The sequence below is a fragment of the Condylura cristata genome, unplaced genomic scaffold (assembly GCF_000260355.1).
Source record: "Condylura cristata isolate star-nosed mole 26May11 unplaced genomic scaffold, ConCri1.0 scaffold00010, whole genome shotgun sequence".
NCBI lineage: Eukaryota > Metazoa > Chordata > Mammalia > Eulipotyphla > Talpidae > Condylura > Condylura cristata.
The window spans coordinates 35,862,658-35,880,305 of record NW_004567111.1 but is presented as its reverse complement, the minus strand read 5'-3'; the positions used below and the strand labels follow the sequence as shown (position 1 = coordinate 35,880,305).

At 38.9% G+C, this 17,648-nt stretch overlaps 1 protein-coding gene across 1 annotated transcript in view; it reads left to right on the top strand.

Annotated features, from left to right (window-relative positions):
- Positions 1-1,603: 1,603 nt before the first annotated feature.
- The window catches only part of EPSTI1 (epithelial stromal interaction 1 (breast)), a 75,318-nt gene continuing 59,273 nt past the window's right edge, over positions 1,604-17,648 (top strand). Inside the window, exons 1-2 of the mRNA XM_012723197.1 lie at positions 1,604-1,779; positions 16,590-16,648. Of these exons, the coding sequence (XP_012578651.1) occupies positions 1,604-1,779; positions 16,590-16,648 (235 nt within the window). The remainder of the gene's footprint in view (positions 1,780-16,589; positions 16,649-17,648) is intronic.

Genomic DNA, 17,648 nt, shown 5'->3' with positions numbered 1-17,648 from the left:
ATTGGTATGTCCTGAAAATGCACAGAACCGGAGCCCATGGGAGATCTACTGAATCAGAAACTCAAGAGTGAAGAGCCCAGAAGTCTGCTGCCACACACCAGCTGGCTGAAGTTTAGGAACCACTGTCTACTTACTTGATAGCACCCTAACACCGGTGGGTGGCATAGCAGTCCTGGCTTGTTTTTCTTCCATAACCTTTGTCTTTTCTCCTCCTGTGTTATCCCACATATTTGCCACCATTCAATTTCATTAGCCATCAAACATATATTTGTCTTTCGGTGCTATGCAAAATAAAATAAGTGAGACACACCAGTTCCTGATCACCACCCTCCCCACCAGAGTCAGGTGCACACCTTGTCATTTTAAACTGCAAGCTTTTGCCAGTGCATCTTCTTCCTGGTGAGTGTTCGTGGCTCAGTCTCAAATGTACCGTTTCCTTGCAATAGGGGGTTCATGGCTAGTTTCCCAGAGCATCCACTAGCCATACACATCCCCCCACCTTATCTGGTATTAGCATAGGTTTCCTCCTATCCACACAGGCTGTGAGGGAAGAGCTTCCTCTCTTCTTTGTTTAGCCACTCTTATGACAATGCTGATCATCACGCATCAGGATCATCTGGGAGCTTTTAAAATATGTAGGTGCTGGGACCCTCCCCTAGACCTACAGGTATATAATCTTGCAAATATCTATCTTAAAAAATCTCCATACCCAGGCCCTCCCTGGTGGCGCAGCGGGTTAAAGCACAGCACTGAGAATCTGAAGCCACTTCTGCATGAGTTCGATTCCCGCCTGCCCCGGAGGTGACCACATGGCGTGGCAGACCTCTCCTGACCCGCCCACTGCTTCCCTCAGCAGTGTACTTCGTAGATCTGCCTGTTCTGCTCCCCACTCTGTATCTGGTGAAGCCTCTCACCGCCCCTGAGCCTCTGGCCTGTACCCCAGTTCTGTATGCACAAATAAATAAATAAATAAATAAATAAATCTCCATACCCAGTTGAATCATTGCAAAATGGCTTGCACAAGAGGAGGTATTCAATTAGTGCTTCTCAAATATCTGATTAATTCCTCACCAAAGCTATCCAGAGTATCACCTCGCCTTCCCCCACTGCCCTTATTTTGCTTTTGATTTCAGTTTTCATTTCCTTTAACTTGAGAATATCTGCACAACAAAACAGCAATCACTACTGCTAAAAGGGGAATTTTTGTTTAGATATTTTTAACTTTTGACCTAATCACTGACATTTGAAAGTGAATATGTTGTTCAAGGTCACAGACATCCAGCGGCAACCTAAAATTTGCGTTACCCGTTAACAGTCCCTAAAGTGCCTTCCAGGGTTCTAGTTCCCCGCGGCCCCTCAGTCACAGAGTGCTTCCTTCACACAGGTCCGCAGCTGTTTCTCGTGGTAAGGTCAAAGGGCGCTTCAGTGGATTTCCCTCGAAGGGAAATCCGGCGGGCTCAGTCTGCAACTGGTAGCTAGGAATCGAAACTCAGCTGTTAAAACCGCTGTCCCTGCGGGTAGGATCGCTCCTCGAGACTCACTAAGCCTCCCAGCCTCGTTCCTGCCTCAGAGGCGGCGACCGGGAACCGCGGGGCCCTGAGCCATGTACACCCACAGCAAGGTGGTCGGCTCCAGGCTTGGCGCCTCCACCTCCCCCACCACCAAGGACCCCTCAGGTTGGCACCGGGAGCTGGGCCGGCCGCAGGGGGCCAGGCAGTGTTTGGATAAGTTCCCCGAGAGCCCTTCGCGGAGAAACCAGGTGCAAGCGGGCGAGCAGCGGTAAGTCTTTGACCACCTGTTGTGAGAGCTGGGGGAGGGATCCAGAACTCCAACATCCTCACAGTTTTTCTTAATCCTTGGAGTTTGAGACCACAGAGCCCCAATATCAGGGTTTCAGAAACAGAATTGCCCTGGCTTACCGCACATTTTGGGTGCCCCAGCCTATCTGTAGTCCTTTGCTAATAAGCAGCTCCATTCATTTCAAGAACACTGCTTTCTTGAGCTATGACTGGTTACAGCATGCAACGACATCGCCGTGTAGAAAATGCTGGTAATATTTCAATTATGTCCAAAACACCTGTTCTAATTAGTATGACAATAACTTTCCCCTTCTATTGAAATTCAAAAACAATCTCCCTCCACCCCACCCTAAATTAAACAAACCTACTAAAACTTGGTGCCTTAATGGTTATCTCCAAATTAGCTGCCAGAGTAGGGATTAGGGAATGTGATAAGGAGTAGAGCACACTTTGCATCTGACAAAACTCCCAGATGGACTAGCCTCTTAGGACCGAAGGAGTGGGCTGAGAGAGGCTGCAGGCGACCTCAACCTCCTTGTCACAATCTGGCACTGATGCGTGCACGTAAGAACAGGTAGATAGGTAGCATTTCCTCTTGGACTTTGATTCAAGGACTACAGTTGGTATCCTGGAAACTCACTATGTAGTGTCAGGAATCTTGTCTTTCTGCCCAGTGGAATAAGCTTCTTTAACTCATCAGTGTAGTTTGTAAAGACATTACTGCTTTTGAAGAGGTACCTCTGTGAATTGGAACTATCCAAACGGCTTCACTTTTACTTTTCATTTTTCATCGACTTCTGCTCACATGAAAGACAAACCCAGGTTGCTAAGGAACCTTATGACCGATAAGCAGTGCATTTTCTTTCATCCCTTAACTTTTGAAAGAATTCATAACTTGCAGGCTTTTAATGTTATTCAGTTTAGGATCACTCTTAGATGGGGAAGATGATCTGGATGATTCCAGTTAGAGATTGCTGCATCGTCTCCTCAGAGTAAGTGGTCTTTTCCCACAATAGATGGTTACTCCTTCCAGTCAGCTGCATTTCTCTGTAAGCTATGGCACTTAATGTTACAGAGGTTGTGGGTGTATGATCTCATGTTGATGAGAAACGTCCTTTACAGGCCTTCTTTATTTCCTATTAAAAAAGCATCTACATAGATGTAATTGTTTATGTTCATACCATCTCATAAACATTAGTAGTTCCATCTGTTCACTTATTTGAGTGTAAATTACCCCAGAATCTTGGTGGACCAAATTGCTCAGAAAGGAGCAATTTTCTGATTAATTATTCATTTCTCAATACCTGCAGACATTCTTGCATACTGTTTTGTGATTTCTATGATTTGTAAGTGTACAGAGTACCTGGAAAAGTTCAGTTATCTTTCATAGAGCTCCTTTTTTTTTTCCCCTTTGTGAACCAGTTGCAATTAGAAAAGCATTAGAAGATACATTTCCTTTAGAGTGTTTAGCATTTAAGATCCTGTTTGGTTCATTCTGAGTTCTTATGACTCTATTAGTCACTTATATCTACTCTTTATCTCCTTTAATAGTAGTGAGAAACCAAGGAAAATGGTTGAATGGCAAATAACATCTAAGTAAAATCAACAAAAATGGTCTATTAAGATTTATTTGTTTGGGTGGGAGAAATTAGAAGCATTTTCTGATGGAAAATAAGAAAAGGGAAGGATAAAGTTAAGTGCTTAATAATAATCATTGGCTCACTGTTGTAATAAGCTTATTTTTGTGATTAAGGCTGAAACCTAAGTTTGTGTGTGTGCAATCTTCCACGGATTGCATAGGAAAGCCCCAATATGGACACAGGAACATGGATGTTGAGGCCAGGCAGACTTGGGTTCAAGTTCTGCTGCTGCTGTTACTTGCCCTCTGAATTACAACAAGATGTTCAGTTGTTTGGTGCTTCAGTTTCTTCATTACTTAAAATGAAGTACCAACCTCTCAAGGTCTCTTTGTTAATGTGTAGGTGCATATATATGTATACCTGTCTCATAACTTTACGACTAACAGAGAGCAAATGTCCAGTAAACGCTGGATACTGATAGCCTTGAATTCATTTCACAAATGTTTATTGTTAAGGTACTACACATTCAAGGTGAAGTGTTTGTATCTTGTGAAAACCCACCAATTAAAAATACCTACTTACATGTACATATAAATCTATTTTAACGATTTCTCCTTAAATGATTCCTCTTACAGGCTCTAAAGCAAAGCTTAATTCTTGACTATGTTTAGATTTAAGTAATTACAAGTTTTTATTAACTCATTTTCTTTCCCAATTATTTTTAGTTGGTGATTTGATCTTGTCCGTACATAACATTAGCTACGCATGTGAGGAAAAAGCTCAGGCAAACATCTAATCCAAAGTAATCTTACCTGGACTCTTCTTTTCAATATTTGATTGTCAACATCTTACATTTACTTACATCACATCTAAGTAAATATTTGACTAAAATAGGGATTTTTTTCTGATAGTTTCTGCCCAGAACAGACTTTACCCAGTTACGGTCAACAGGCTCTTTCCTCTGATAGTAATATAGGTTTCACTTCAAATACTTGGCTATGATCATAACTGGATCAAGTAATCATAAGTCTTTAATGCTGTTTGAAGGAAATAAAAATATATTCTGAACATGAACCCATAATGTGACATTTTACTATACAGTTAATACATGATGCATGATTTATATACAAAGTAGGTTTACCTTAACATATTTGTGGCCTGCTTTGTACTGAAGACTGTAGACTTACCAATGAGCAATAACATTAGCAAACCCTTAGGAAATCCTTGTAGGAAAAAATATATTACATATATAAACTTTTTAAGGTTGCACAACAATCACAGAATAGAGAAGATTTCTAACCCTGACTTCAACTTAAACTGTAAGAACAAGTAACTACTCAACAAAAGACAAGCCCTTATAAAGCTTACTGTCTAACTGATGGGACAGACAGTTACCAGAGAGTCTAAGCTAATCTTGGGAACAGGTAAAGCTTTCCAAGAGGTGACATTTGAACTGCAGTCACAAGGTAATTACAAGTTGTATGTTTTTTTCTAACATGAAGTATATCATTCCAATTCCAACCAATGCAATTCAGTTCAGTTCTGATACTCTCCAGAGTGTCCACAAGTGAAGGGCTCACATGTCTGCTCTGTTTGTGACCCAGACCACACAAAGGGGATCCCCAGACTACCTACTCTTCTGACAGCAAGTTTAGGCTTTTCCATGACCTCCCCTCCCTGGCATATATCCTTCTCCCTTATCTCATGTTTGAGAATTCATCAGAATGGCTCATGGAGCTCACGAAAATGATGTATTATGTATTATTCTTACCTCTCCTGTTGCATTATAAAAGATATTACTCATGAACAACCAAAGGAAAGAGCTGCAAAAAGGCAAGATAAGGATTTGGGGCATGGGGTGATGTAAGAGCTTACACCCATTTCTGGTGACCCACTTTCCCAACACCTCATGTGTTCACTAATATATATATATTTTTAATCTTTTTATTTAAGAATTCTTATTCAAGCTTCATTATAGAAGCACAGTTGATTGAGTTCAAACATCAATGGCTAATGATTTAATTTCTAATGTCCTCCCCAGAGGTGGGAGGTAGAGGGGTCAGAGTAGGGATTGAATATAGAGTTACAAGGCTTGCAAGTTCTAATCTCTAATCACTTGTCCTCTAACCTCATGGTTAGTTTCTCTACAAACAGCTCACACCCTAAAGCTAGCCAGGGCCCCCCAACCCTAGAGAGGTAATAAGTCATCTAATCAGCACATGACATTCTTATCACTTAGAACTCCACAATTTTAGGATTAATGTGCCACTAACCAGGGCCAAAGACTCCTTCTGTTATATTATACCATAGGAATTTCAGTAGCCTCTATGGCAACCAGGAAGCTTGCTATTCATATCTTCTTCAAAAGAATTTACTGTGTGCCAACTATTCAACTGACAGCCCCATCACCCTTTGTTCTTAAAGCACACTTACTCTGCTCTTCCAGCGAGTATCCAAACACTCCAAAGTACAAGTATGAGTGCCAGCCCATTCCTGGCCCATGGGGGAATTCCTTTTTGGACCATATTGGGTTCTTTCTACTTAGTCCTTCCCTCTCTGCTTTCAGACCTGCTGATGTGCTCAAGACTTTCCCTGTCTACACCTGATCTTCCCCTTTAGTCCTTCCCAGGCATACTTTCTGCTCCCGAGTAGATCTTCTGATCCTGTCTACCTTAAACCTGGATTTCCTTTGTTGTTTTTCTTAAATGACAACTTGGTGGGTTTGCATTAGAATCATTCTGCCACTGTCACCATTTCTGTGCAAACAAAACAGCACACTGCCTTCCAGACTTCTGACCATAACCTGGAGTAAGTAGCCTTAGTACATGTGTGGGTACATATGAGTATGTATGTAACCAAAAAAAGCTTCACAACACAATCTTCATCCTTACCATATTGATGTACTCTGACATTTCTATTTATTCATTAAAAATAAATCTATTCAATTGATTTTATGACCCACTATCATGGGCCACACCTTCAGTATGAAAAGCATAATTCTATGCATGGCAGAAGAGGTTGTTGGAGTGGATGGAAAGAAAAGACATTTGGTTTGATTAGATCAAATTTACCTTCCTGTTTATGTAGTAGAATAGAAATTATGGTTCTGTTTAGAATGCTTTTCCAACTTTTCTGCATGAGATTCTACTCGTCAATATGGTATACATTTGCAACCTGCCAAGTCTTGGGGAGTAATCATTTTTGTTCAAATACGATATCATCAAAAATGAATGAGTATTTCTCAAAAAGTCTTTGACAGCTGAAACAGTGAAACAATAAATCAACAGGATGATGAAAGCATGAAAACTCATAATACCTATAATAATCAGCAGAAGCATAGCAGAAATGAGGAAAAAAAGAAACTTAGTTCAATTACACAGTAAGGTTACTTACTTCAAAGTCAGTAGAGTGCTGTAAGGTTATACATATTGTTAAGGTTAATTGCATCTATTCCAAATGTATTTGAATTTGAAACAAAAGCTTAACAGGAAAAAAAGTCATCAAAAGGAGAAGACAGATCTTGAAGGGCCTGTTTTCTATCAAAGAATCACTTGATGATGATTCCTTTTTTCTGTAAAGTTTGTAATATAGCCCCTCTCCAACATGAACACTTAAAAGGCAATCCATTAAAGCCCTATAGAAAATTGAAGACACTTACCATCATTAAAACTGATGGGCTAGTATAACCCAGTGATTGCTGTGGAACTAGTGACATCAGAAATCCCATGCTACCTACTGTTGAGGGCAAAAATTTGAGCCCCTGCTTTATGCTTTCTTTCTTTAAAATATTCCTTCATTTAAACATCTTTGGAATATTTCCCCATTTACAAAATTAAAGTCATTTCTGTGATGAAAATTCAAACTTCATAATAACAATGTGGAAAAGTCCCTTGTAAAATTCCAAGTCTTAGAAGTAAACATGTCAAGTGGGTTAGGTTCTGCTCTGTGACTCTTCACACCAAAGTAGGAAGTCTAAGGGCCAACCTACCCCTTGATCTCTGTCAATAGGAGGTAACAGGAAGAAGCAGATAGGGTCTTTTTCTGTCTTTATTGCAACGTGTGACAACACATTAGAGGGGGTGCTGAAACACCCCTGGAAGGTGATCTTTGCTTGTGCTGTTGGATTTTAACTTGGTCCTTTTGTTACCTTTCTGTTGTTGGAAACATAGTCAACTGTGGTGTCCTTTCTCTCATTGTGGAGCCTGTGGTCAGGGAAGTAAATAGGAAAGCAAATGTTTAGAGGTCCTGAAACCCAAGCTAGAAAACCTCCCAGTCCAGCTAGTACCCTGCTTAGCAAACCCTGATCAACTGGTATTCAGCTTCTCACCTTCCTGCCCTAGTGATAGGTCCCATCAAACCAGGGTGCTCACCAGTCTGAACTCAGCAATGTGGCTTCTGTCTTATTGTGTGATCCATAAGAAATAACCCTTGATTCTTTACAGGTTCTTCAACATTTGTGTGTGATTAGTTGGTGAAAGTCAAAGACCCTACAGGATCATTAACACTATGGTCTAGGCAGAAAATGTTTTTCACATCTCACGTGTACAAGCAAAAACCTCTTGTTTTTATAATGAATCTTGAATAATATTGTCATGTAATAATCATTCCAAAAATATTTCATCTGAATATCTAATCATAAGGAAATCACTTCATTTAATCCAGATTGTGAAGCATTCTGTAAATGCTATAAGAAAAATTACATGTCGTATTAGCCAGGATCCTGAAAAGAAACAAACCCATAATGTACACAACCCTGGCTAACACACATTTTTATTATGAAGAATTGGTTCATGGGCTTATGGAGTCCGAGAAGACCCCTGACCTGCTCTCTGCAAACTGGAGACAGGAAAGCTGGTGGTGTACTTCATGAGGCCTGAAAACTAGGGAGCTGATGGCACAGATGCTGCTAGAATTTGAGGGTCAGCATGCCAGGTGCGTGGAGGACAGGGGAAGATGGTTCAGTGCATGGCCTGGAAGAAAATGGCTCCAACCTTTCTCTGCCTTTTTGTACTATTGAGACCTTTAAGGAATTGGATAATGCTCACCCAACTTAGGGAGAGACTAAAGTTTCCTTCACTCAGCCCATTGCTTCAAATGCTCATATCTTCCAGAAATATGCAAACATACCCAGAAATGTTTTACTAGGTGTCTGGGTATCTCATGGCCCCTAAAGTTGACACAGCATGAACTGTCATCCCTGGACTCTGTAAAAATGAGAGGAAAGAAAGTGTTCAGGAACAGTTCTAGACTATAGAAATCTAAAAGCCTGTAAGAGTGTATAATCCATCACTGGATGTAGGGTGAGAGGAGGGAAGGAAGAATATTTAAAATATTGCAACAGGCCCTCCCTGGTGGCGCAGAGGGTTAAAGCGCAGCACTGAGAAGCTAAAGCCACTTCCGCATGAGTTCGATTCCCGCCTGCCCTGGAGGTGACCACATAGCGTGGCAGACCTCTCCTGACCCGCCCGCTGCTCCCCTCAGCAGTGTACTTCGTGGATCTGCCTGTTCTGTTTCCCGCTCTGTCTCTAGTGAAGCCTCTCACCGCCCCTGAGCCTCTGGCTTGTACCCCAGTTCTGTATGCACCAATAAATAAATCTTAAAAATAAATAAATAAAATATTGCAACAACTTGGAAGTTGCAAAATGACTATTAGCCAATGGTGTTTTTAATATTTGTTTCCTTGAGTGTAATAATAGTAGTTATGCTTAGGTAGGGTGGTGCCTTTGTTCCTTGGAGATACCATAGAAGTATTTTGTAGTGATGTTCTGACTTTGCAGCTTGTTTTTATTTGCTTTGGAAAAAATAATAAAGGAGAAAAGAGGAAAAGTGAAGGTGGCAAAACATGAACTTGGTAAATAGGTAAATAGTAGATGGGTGTTCACTTTACTGCAGTTTTCATTTTGCTTTGTAGGCTTAACGTTTAAGATAAAACTTGGAGGAATCCACAATGTTAGATGCTATTCTAAAGTTAATTGTGAGTTTAGTTATCTAGAATCTGGAGAAGTTTGTTGTGGAGCTTATCCTTACGGTTTCTCCAGCCTATGTATATTAGATTTCAATAAATAATTTAAGGGAAAAAACCTCGATTCAGAACCATGTTATCTTTTATGGGGCAAGACTAGCTAGTAACCTTAATGAGATGCTATTTATCAATATACTTTGTTTCATGCAGGGGTTTTTATTGTGTCCTTGGACACAGAATGAAAAAAGGATCAGTAATCAGGATATAGATGTTAGAGGGAACAGCCAGAACCAGGAATGTAAATAGAAAATCAGAGAAACTAGTCCATCTATTGTGGAAGGGATTCAGTCACAGCATAATAAAGCTTGGCTCTATTACCTATAATGAAATAGGACAGCTGTTATACACAATATGTGTAATTATAATTACAGAGAATAAAATAGATATTCCCAAATAGATGCCTTAAGCATGGATAGCTTTGTTTTCTCTCCTATCAAATAAGTCTGAAGGTAGGTAGTCCAGGACAGATCTAGTACAAATAACAGGCATCCATAATAAAACATTTATTTCCTAGTCATTGTAATTCCTTGTAATTGTTGAGCACTTTATACCTTGAAAGGTAGAGAGCTGTTATCCCATTATGCAAGTAGAACAATAGAAAAATGAAGTAATTTGAATAAAGTAGCTGGTAAGTAACAGAATTAGGGTTCAAAGCCTATCATCTCTGGCAATAGATTACCACTGCTAAGGCAGCTTTATAGTCTTGGAACAGCAGATTGTGTCTGCCTTCCCACCTTGCTGTTTCTGATGCTGATCCTCCATCTTCTGGTTGCCTCATCAACAAGCATAGGTACCCACTATTTTGTCAGCCTTTTGTGGGGGTTGACAACAAAAAAGCTCTTCATACAACGTTTTACTTGAAGGAGCTTTCCTAGAAATTCTTCTCATTAGCTCCAACTTCATAATTCAATTTTCCAACTTAATCACATGGTTATACTTAGCTAGAAAGAAAGTTAGGGACTCTAGTCTTTTCATTGGGCACATCATCAGTCTGAAAAATATAGGAGTCCTATTAATATGGAGGTGAATAGTTAGATAGGACAGCATCTTTCCTAGTTTAAGAATTAAGGTCAGGCCCTCCCTGGTGGCGCAGCAGGTTAAAGCACAGCACTAAGAAGCCAAAGCCACTTCCACATGAGTTCGATCCCCGCCTGCCCCGGAGGTGGCATGGCAGACCTCTCCTGACCTGCCCACTGCTCAGCAGTGTACTTCGTCAATCTGCCTGTTCTGCTCCCCGCTCTGTCTCCTGTGGATCCTATCACCCTCCACATCTCTGGCCTGTACCCCAGTTTTGTATGAATAAATAAATAAATCTTAAGAAAAAAAAAAGAATTAAGCTCAGTCAAATGTAAGCACAGGAAGTAATCATATAATCAAACTGCCTCTGGGATTTTAGACATGCAAATGGACTATGTAAGAAAGAAAAATTCAAATGTAGTCCACATTATGTTTTATATGTAGTTTAGGATTGTTTATAACAGTGAACAGTTCAAACAATTGAAATGGTTAAAAGAATGATGACATTGTGAGGCATCCATGCTGTAAATATTATGTAGTCATTTAATATTAATTTTGTTATATGCATCATTGGGAAAACCACTTACGATTGAAAGTGTTTTAAAATTGGACTTATGATATGATTGTAACTGTGCAATAATATGTATTGGATATAAATTAGACTGAAATGTACCCAACTAAATTTGTAATTAGTGATCTCTAAGGGGCGGGATTATAAGTGACTTTTAACTAATCTAAAAATGATTTTCTGTATTTTTTCCTATTGAGCATATGTTACTTCCAAAATGAAAAATAAAAGAATTTCATTTTTAAGTGTTCTTTGCAGAGAATTGGTTATAAATCCCTCATGTTTTATATTTCTGTTTTCCCCCTTAAGTTTTAGAATACCTTTAGAGGCAATGTTTAAATGTGGATATAATCAAATATTTGTCTTGTAATGATAATAGCATAAATAGCCCATTTGATAAATAAGTGGTTTCTTTAGAGATGCCAATTTCTTTATTGCTCAGCCACTCTTTAAAAGATTGCTAATCCTAAATACTGTCTTTCTGGTAAAGACAGACTTCCTTGGGCCCCTTCACTTTTATATTTTTCTTCAGTTATACCACTCCTTAACCTGGAATATTCTTCAGAGTTTTTCTGTAGCTGGGAACCTTGAAGAATCAAGTACACTTTCTTTATGGTAAAGATGTGGCTTTCATTACCTGCTGTGAAAATAGAGGTTCCCCCAACTCAGTGCTCTGCAGCTTGGATGCAGACACAGCATGTGTTGCCTCCATAATATTCCCCCACCAGCCTGGAGGCCTGAGAAAACAGATGTAAACATGCTGGTGCTGTGTCAGGAAAAATAGTGTTTTGTCTCTGATCCAGTAGTCTCATGTCTTCTGCCAACATTCAAAATACTGTAATGAACTGAAAGGTAAATTAGCTTGAAGCTATGGTCAAATCAAATTCCAGGCAAGACATCTCTATTTTCAATTCCTTGTAGTTATTTGTACTGAGGAAGCAGTTGGCCCCCATCTCTACTCATTAATTTTTCATTTCCGACAGTCTCTATAATGTGTTTCATTTATATTCTTTGTATCTTTAGAAGGAATCCTCATTGCTTTCTCTTTGCATAGTTCCTGTCATGTATAGTGTGTGTCCTTTTAGTAAAGAAATATGAATTTTTCAGGACTTCTCTGTATGGTTGTTCAGATTGGTAATTATATAAAGTTGCCTGGCTAATGTATTTGTAAAGTTGAGATACAGTGCTCTAGAGGGGGGTTAACACCATCTAAAAGAAAGATACTTTTTCTCAAATTTGCATAAATTTCCCATATTTCACTAAATCATGGGCCCTGCATGGGAATCCTAGGATGAGTGGATATGTGTGTGTTTGTGTGTGTAAACCTCTTTCTACTTTCCATAAAGGCATTCTGTGAACAAAGGCATTAATGACCTGATGATCTCTTGTTTATCTTTTCTCTCTGCGTATATGTTCAGTTCTCTAACAGAGGCTAAGAATTGTAGCACTAACCAGCTTCACATTAGACTCTTAGGTGTACAGACTGTGTCTTGGGCTTTGCAGTCTCTGAGGTCAAACAGGATTCACAAATCATTCCACACTGAAGATGTGGAATGCTGGATCAGGGTTGATGTAACAGACTTAGGGCTCAAGGATTATTAGGCCATTTGACCTTGTTTTTTTATTTGACATGGGATCTCCTATAAGCATTTGGAAATCTGAATGCTGCAGAAACTTACATGTTAGCCAAAAACAGTAAGTTTCATATTCCTATATTGAGTATCATTTAACAAAATCAATATGGAAAGCCATAGCTGGAATATAAATTTCTATCCAGTGTCTTTGATTACCTTCCTTTTTTTTTTTTCAATTTCACCCAAGGATAAGGTTTTATTGAACTATGAAAACCTCAAATGAATTTTTTGGTAGGATGGTAAACTTTACATGCCTACTATTCTGTTTGAAATGATCTTACATATTTCTGAATTTTGTCCTGCCCCTGACTACCATTTTTCCCACTAAAACCAATGTTGTTCCTAATTAGAAATTTAAATTACATCTGCTGCACTTGTACACACCAGGGAATATATTTATATAATATTCTTAGAAGCAAAGATATTCTTCAATATAACTTCAATATAACATTATTTCACTGAGTTTTTATTGATGAGGTCCTATAAAAATTTTGCAAGAATGTCTACAAGAGAAGCTGTTGTGTCACTCAGATGAGCCCTCATAGGGAAAACATTTCTTAAGTGTATTTTTCTTACATATATTTTTTTAAGGTGCAGAAGATCATTTTTTTTTTTTTTGACCTATGCTATTCTCTGTATAGCTCATTGATATGAGCATTGGAAAGTGAAAATAATCTTACACACTGAGATCTTTCATTAAATTTCGATGAGGTAATGAGGAAGCTCATTTTCAAAGATATACATTTATTTCAGTAGCTTGACTGTTGCTTAATCAGCAAATGATCAGAATACCAAGTACAGGTAGATGCGCTTGCTGAGACCAGGGGCTTTGAGAGACAGACTATAGAAAGGGATAACAAGGAGGTTAAAACAGCGGAGGTCCTTGCTGTGGGTGGAAGCTAATTGGCTGAAACATGAATAAGTTATACTTGTTATTCATGTCAAAGAAAAGCTCAGAGAGGAGGCATGGAGCCATCTATCTACTAAGATATTACACTGTCATGTTATTAAAAAATAACTAAAGTAGGTCCTTAGACTTGCATTCCTTTTCTTCTATCAAGTTAGAGGGATAGAAGCTCAATTGCTTGGCAATGCTTTCTTCTGAATATTATATTTCAGAGCGGGCATTTTTAGCCAATAAACTATTGCTGAAAAGGTTGCTAAGGAATCTCTAACATAAAACATTTATTACTGGTCACACTGTCCTTGAGCCTGGGGTTATATTTAAATGCATTCAATTAAAAGCCTCTGGTTTCAGGACTGGATAAAATTTCCCTCTTTTCCTCACCCTGTACTATGTCTGTAATCTGTACCTGTAAGTTACTCACATTCACGAAAGATTAATCATAATTCTCTACCTAAAACCGAAGATTCTAGCATGCTGTTGTCAGACTTAAAGTTAGATTAAATATTATAGAATAAAATCTAAAAATAGATTGTTTTTTCTTTCTTTCCGTATATTTCCCAAGATTTTTGTAAAAGAGACCTATGGAGTTTAGAAAATTCTCTATGAAGCTACTCTTAGCAAAAACCTAGCAATAAATCACATTTTGCCATTTCAGATCCTGTCCTTTAAGCCTCAACTTGCTATTCATCTTCTCTGAAGTTTTCTGCCTCTCTGGGGTTCCTGTAATGCACTTCTCACTTCTTATACCATTTCACTTGGACACTTTTTTGAATATCCTTGCAGTACTCCAGTGGTGTCATGAATTGTTCTTAAGTATAAGTGATATTGAAGTAGTTGGTATCTTGGTATCTGTATCTGTTTTTAAAAACTTCCCTCAAAAAGAAAGAAAGAAAAACATTTCCCCCAGTCCTCATAATCCCCTAATGCAACAAGTCCATGAATGATGGGTGCTCAGTTAAGCGGATTACTTTGGGAGTCAATCAGAAAGCTGATGTTAAAGACAGCCAAATATTTTACATTTTATTTATTTTTAACATTTTATTTTTAGTTGAAGTAATTGGGATACCCCTACCAGCTATTACAACAATATAACCACCAGTCACTGGTATACCAGTGTTCTACCACCATAGATGATTGTGTGCTTTCTTCCCTCTGTTCTTATTCCTCCCATTCTCTTCCTTTGAGTTCTGTAGGCCACTTTCAAGGGTTACTATTACAGCTTGAAAGATAGTGATATTATATGCTTTTCATATTGAGCTAAAAAGTCAGATACAGATACCCAACTTGTCTTAACCCAAATGTGATGGGTTAGAGAATCAGTACTGTTGCTGCACCAACCTTGTGATTTTTGACACATGATGCTACCTATGCACTTGTATTAACAAATTATTAACCCCTAAATTTTCTCTTATGTCCTAAGACCACTTAGTTATTCTATAACATCAAAATGGCCTGGGAACTCGTTACAACTGCATGTGACTGGACCCCACGTGAGGCCTGCTGAATCAGCTCTGCACTCTAGCAAACCTTCCAGATGGTTATGATGCAGCTAAAGAGAGAACTAGTGTTCTGTAGTTTAGTCAAATCCTACAGAAGCTGTACCACAGTGTCTCTGGACTTGGAGGATTGTGCTGTCATTTCATGGTTGACATTGAAATGACAATGCTTTAAGTTTCAACAGAATGGTTCACTATTGCATTATGCTCAAGTTTACAGATGCTCAAAAAATTACACTTCTCAGGTTCCTATAAAGTGCTGGCAATTGAAGAATGAAGAATCTTTCTTAAGGTGAACCAAGAATATGCAATGGACCAGGGGTTAATTTCCAGCTGTATACTCCCTAATTTCATATTCATAATGTTGCATGCATACGAGGCTACACATGCAGCGGCTGCTGATATTCATTAGGTAACTGGGTATCCAGCAGTCCCATTTGCATGCAAAGGTGGTTGCATACCTCCCATTTATAAATCTAAAATTAAAGCCCAGTTTGAAGCTGGCTGAAGGTTTGCTGCTAAGAAAATAATGAGATAAAGAAGAAATGGCTTCTATTAATCTGCTCTGTGGCCTCTACCATTCAATCTTTGCTAATTTGTCCTTTGAAACTACACATTATATGTTGCAAAGAGAGCATTGAAGGGTCTAGAATTTTATAGAAATCTACATTTATAAGCTGGCTGTGTTTATCCACAGCATTGTCCCTGAAACTTTACCTACATGTCTGTTGTTCTGCTGTATTTTTGCTTTATGACATGACATTCATACCGTTTTGGGACCACACACATCATCTCAAAGAAGAGTTACCCCCAGCACAGACTCACAGATGGTATCTGTGGCATCGTTTCATGTCAATTCAGTCTGCATTCATCAAGCAGCTACTTGTGCCGGTATTGTGTGGGGCTGGCTGTAGACAGATCAATCAAGGGCAATTTCTGTTCTCAAAAATCACACAGTATATTAACAGCTCTTTGGTATCTCAGCGCTGAATTTTTTTTTTTTTTTGGCTTAAATGAAGTCTTCTCTGATTCCCCATATTTGAAGTGATCCTATGCTTCTTTGAGCTCCTGATGATTAAGGCCCAGTAGATGTAAACCCAGAAGATCTAAGGTCCAAAGTACAAAACTAACCAGTTGGCTTCTCAGATAAGGCACTGAGAGATGTCCATTTTGCAAGGAATCTTTAACCACAGCTTTTTTTTTTTTTTTTGGCGGGGGTGGATGCCTGAGTATTTCCAGTCCTCCTAAGGTGGGCCACATGGAGAAGAATGCCCATCTAGAGGCCTCTCAAAGGAACTCACCCACACATGCCACTTATAGGAACAATGACAGTCTTCCGAGAGCCACTGTGAAGTTGTCACATGTCACTCTTCATCAAATGCTTTATATTTGTTTTGCTTTGACAAGTAGATCCTAAACTCCTGGACATCAGACTTGGGTCTTTGAATGCATTCCTCTTCCATAATGCCTATCTAAATACAGCATATCAGCAGGGAGAGTATGTGGAGATTTATATGCATTAATAGTTTCTCATGATAATAAGCAGATCATTTCTTTTCTTTCTAGCACAGGAGCATACACCTTGATAACACCAAATGAAAACCGAAGAAATCAGATACAAAGAAGTAGGTATATCTGTTCGTTTAACATTTAGATAGCTTCTCATTTTCATATAGAGAACAAATGATTTACTTAGAGCTGAAGTATTTTTATTTTTTGACTTGTGTAGACTCTCCAGATCTCATCAAGCTTTTTTCCTATTTTATCTTTAGCAATTCTAATTATACCTTTTAAAATTGCCCTATTGTTAATGCTTCTAAATTTGTTTCTCTGTGTTAATAGCAGAACTCATAGCATGATTGTACATTTCAGATTTCTGTTGGTGTTAAACAATTTTTCACAGATTGCCAAAAGACCCATCATGTTCCAGTAAAGTTGGGCAGACTACAGATATTTTAACAGGACTATGACTACTTTTGAAATAAGCATGTTATATGCAACATATCCATAGATACATCTAGGCACAAAAGAAAGGCAATTCTCTAAAGGGTCTCCACTAGACACTTTCCTGGTAGTACAAGCGGGTCAGTGCAGAACATGACAATCACAGTTATGTAGAGTGACAGTGGGAACTTTAAATACCTAATAGAAATGTCAGACTCAGCATGGCCTGGATTTGTGAAGACTTCCAAAATACCTGAATATACAGTACTTTTTCCCTAATAACTAAAGCTGTCACAAATGGACATTGGGAACCATGAGGTCTCATGGTGGGGATGAGAGGCAGAGCTGCAAGAACAGAATGAGTATCTCTCTGGTGCCCGCTGCTGTCACTCACATGTACACATGGGGCATGAGCACTGTTCCAACAGGTGCACTCTGCCGTATGGTTCCAGGTCCAGGAACAAGAGTAGAGACTGCCCCTCCCCCACCCCAATCTTGCAATGCAGAGCCATCACTCCTTGTTGTAGTAATTTTGGGGAACATTTAAAATAAAGTGAATATAGCCTTCAGAATTCTCTGGGGAATATGTTTGCCGGTGTGTGAAAAGCCCTTATTAACATAGAAGTACTGTAGTTTTGCACACATTCTCTATAGGAAACTCTTATTTAACATGATTTTTTT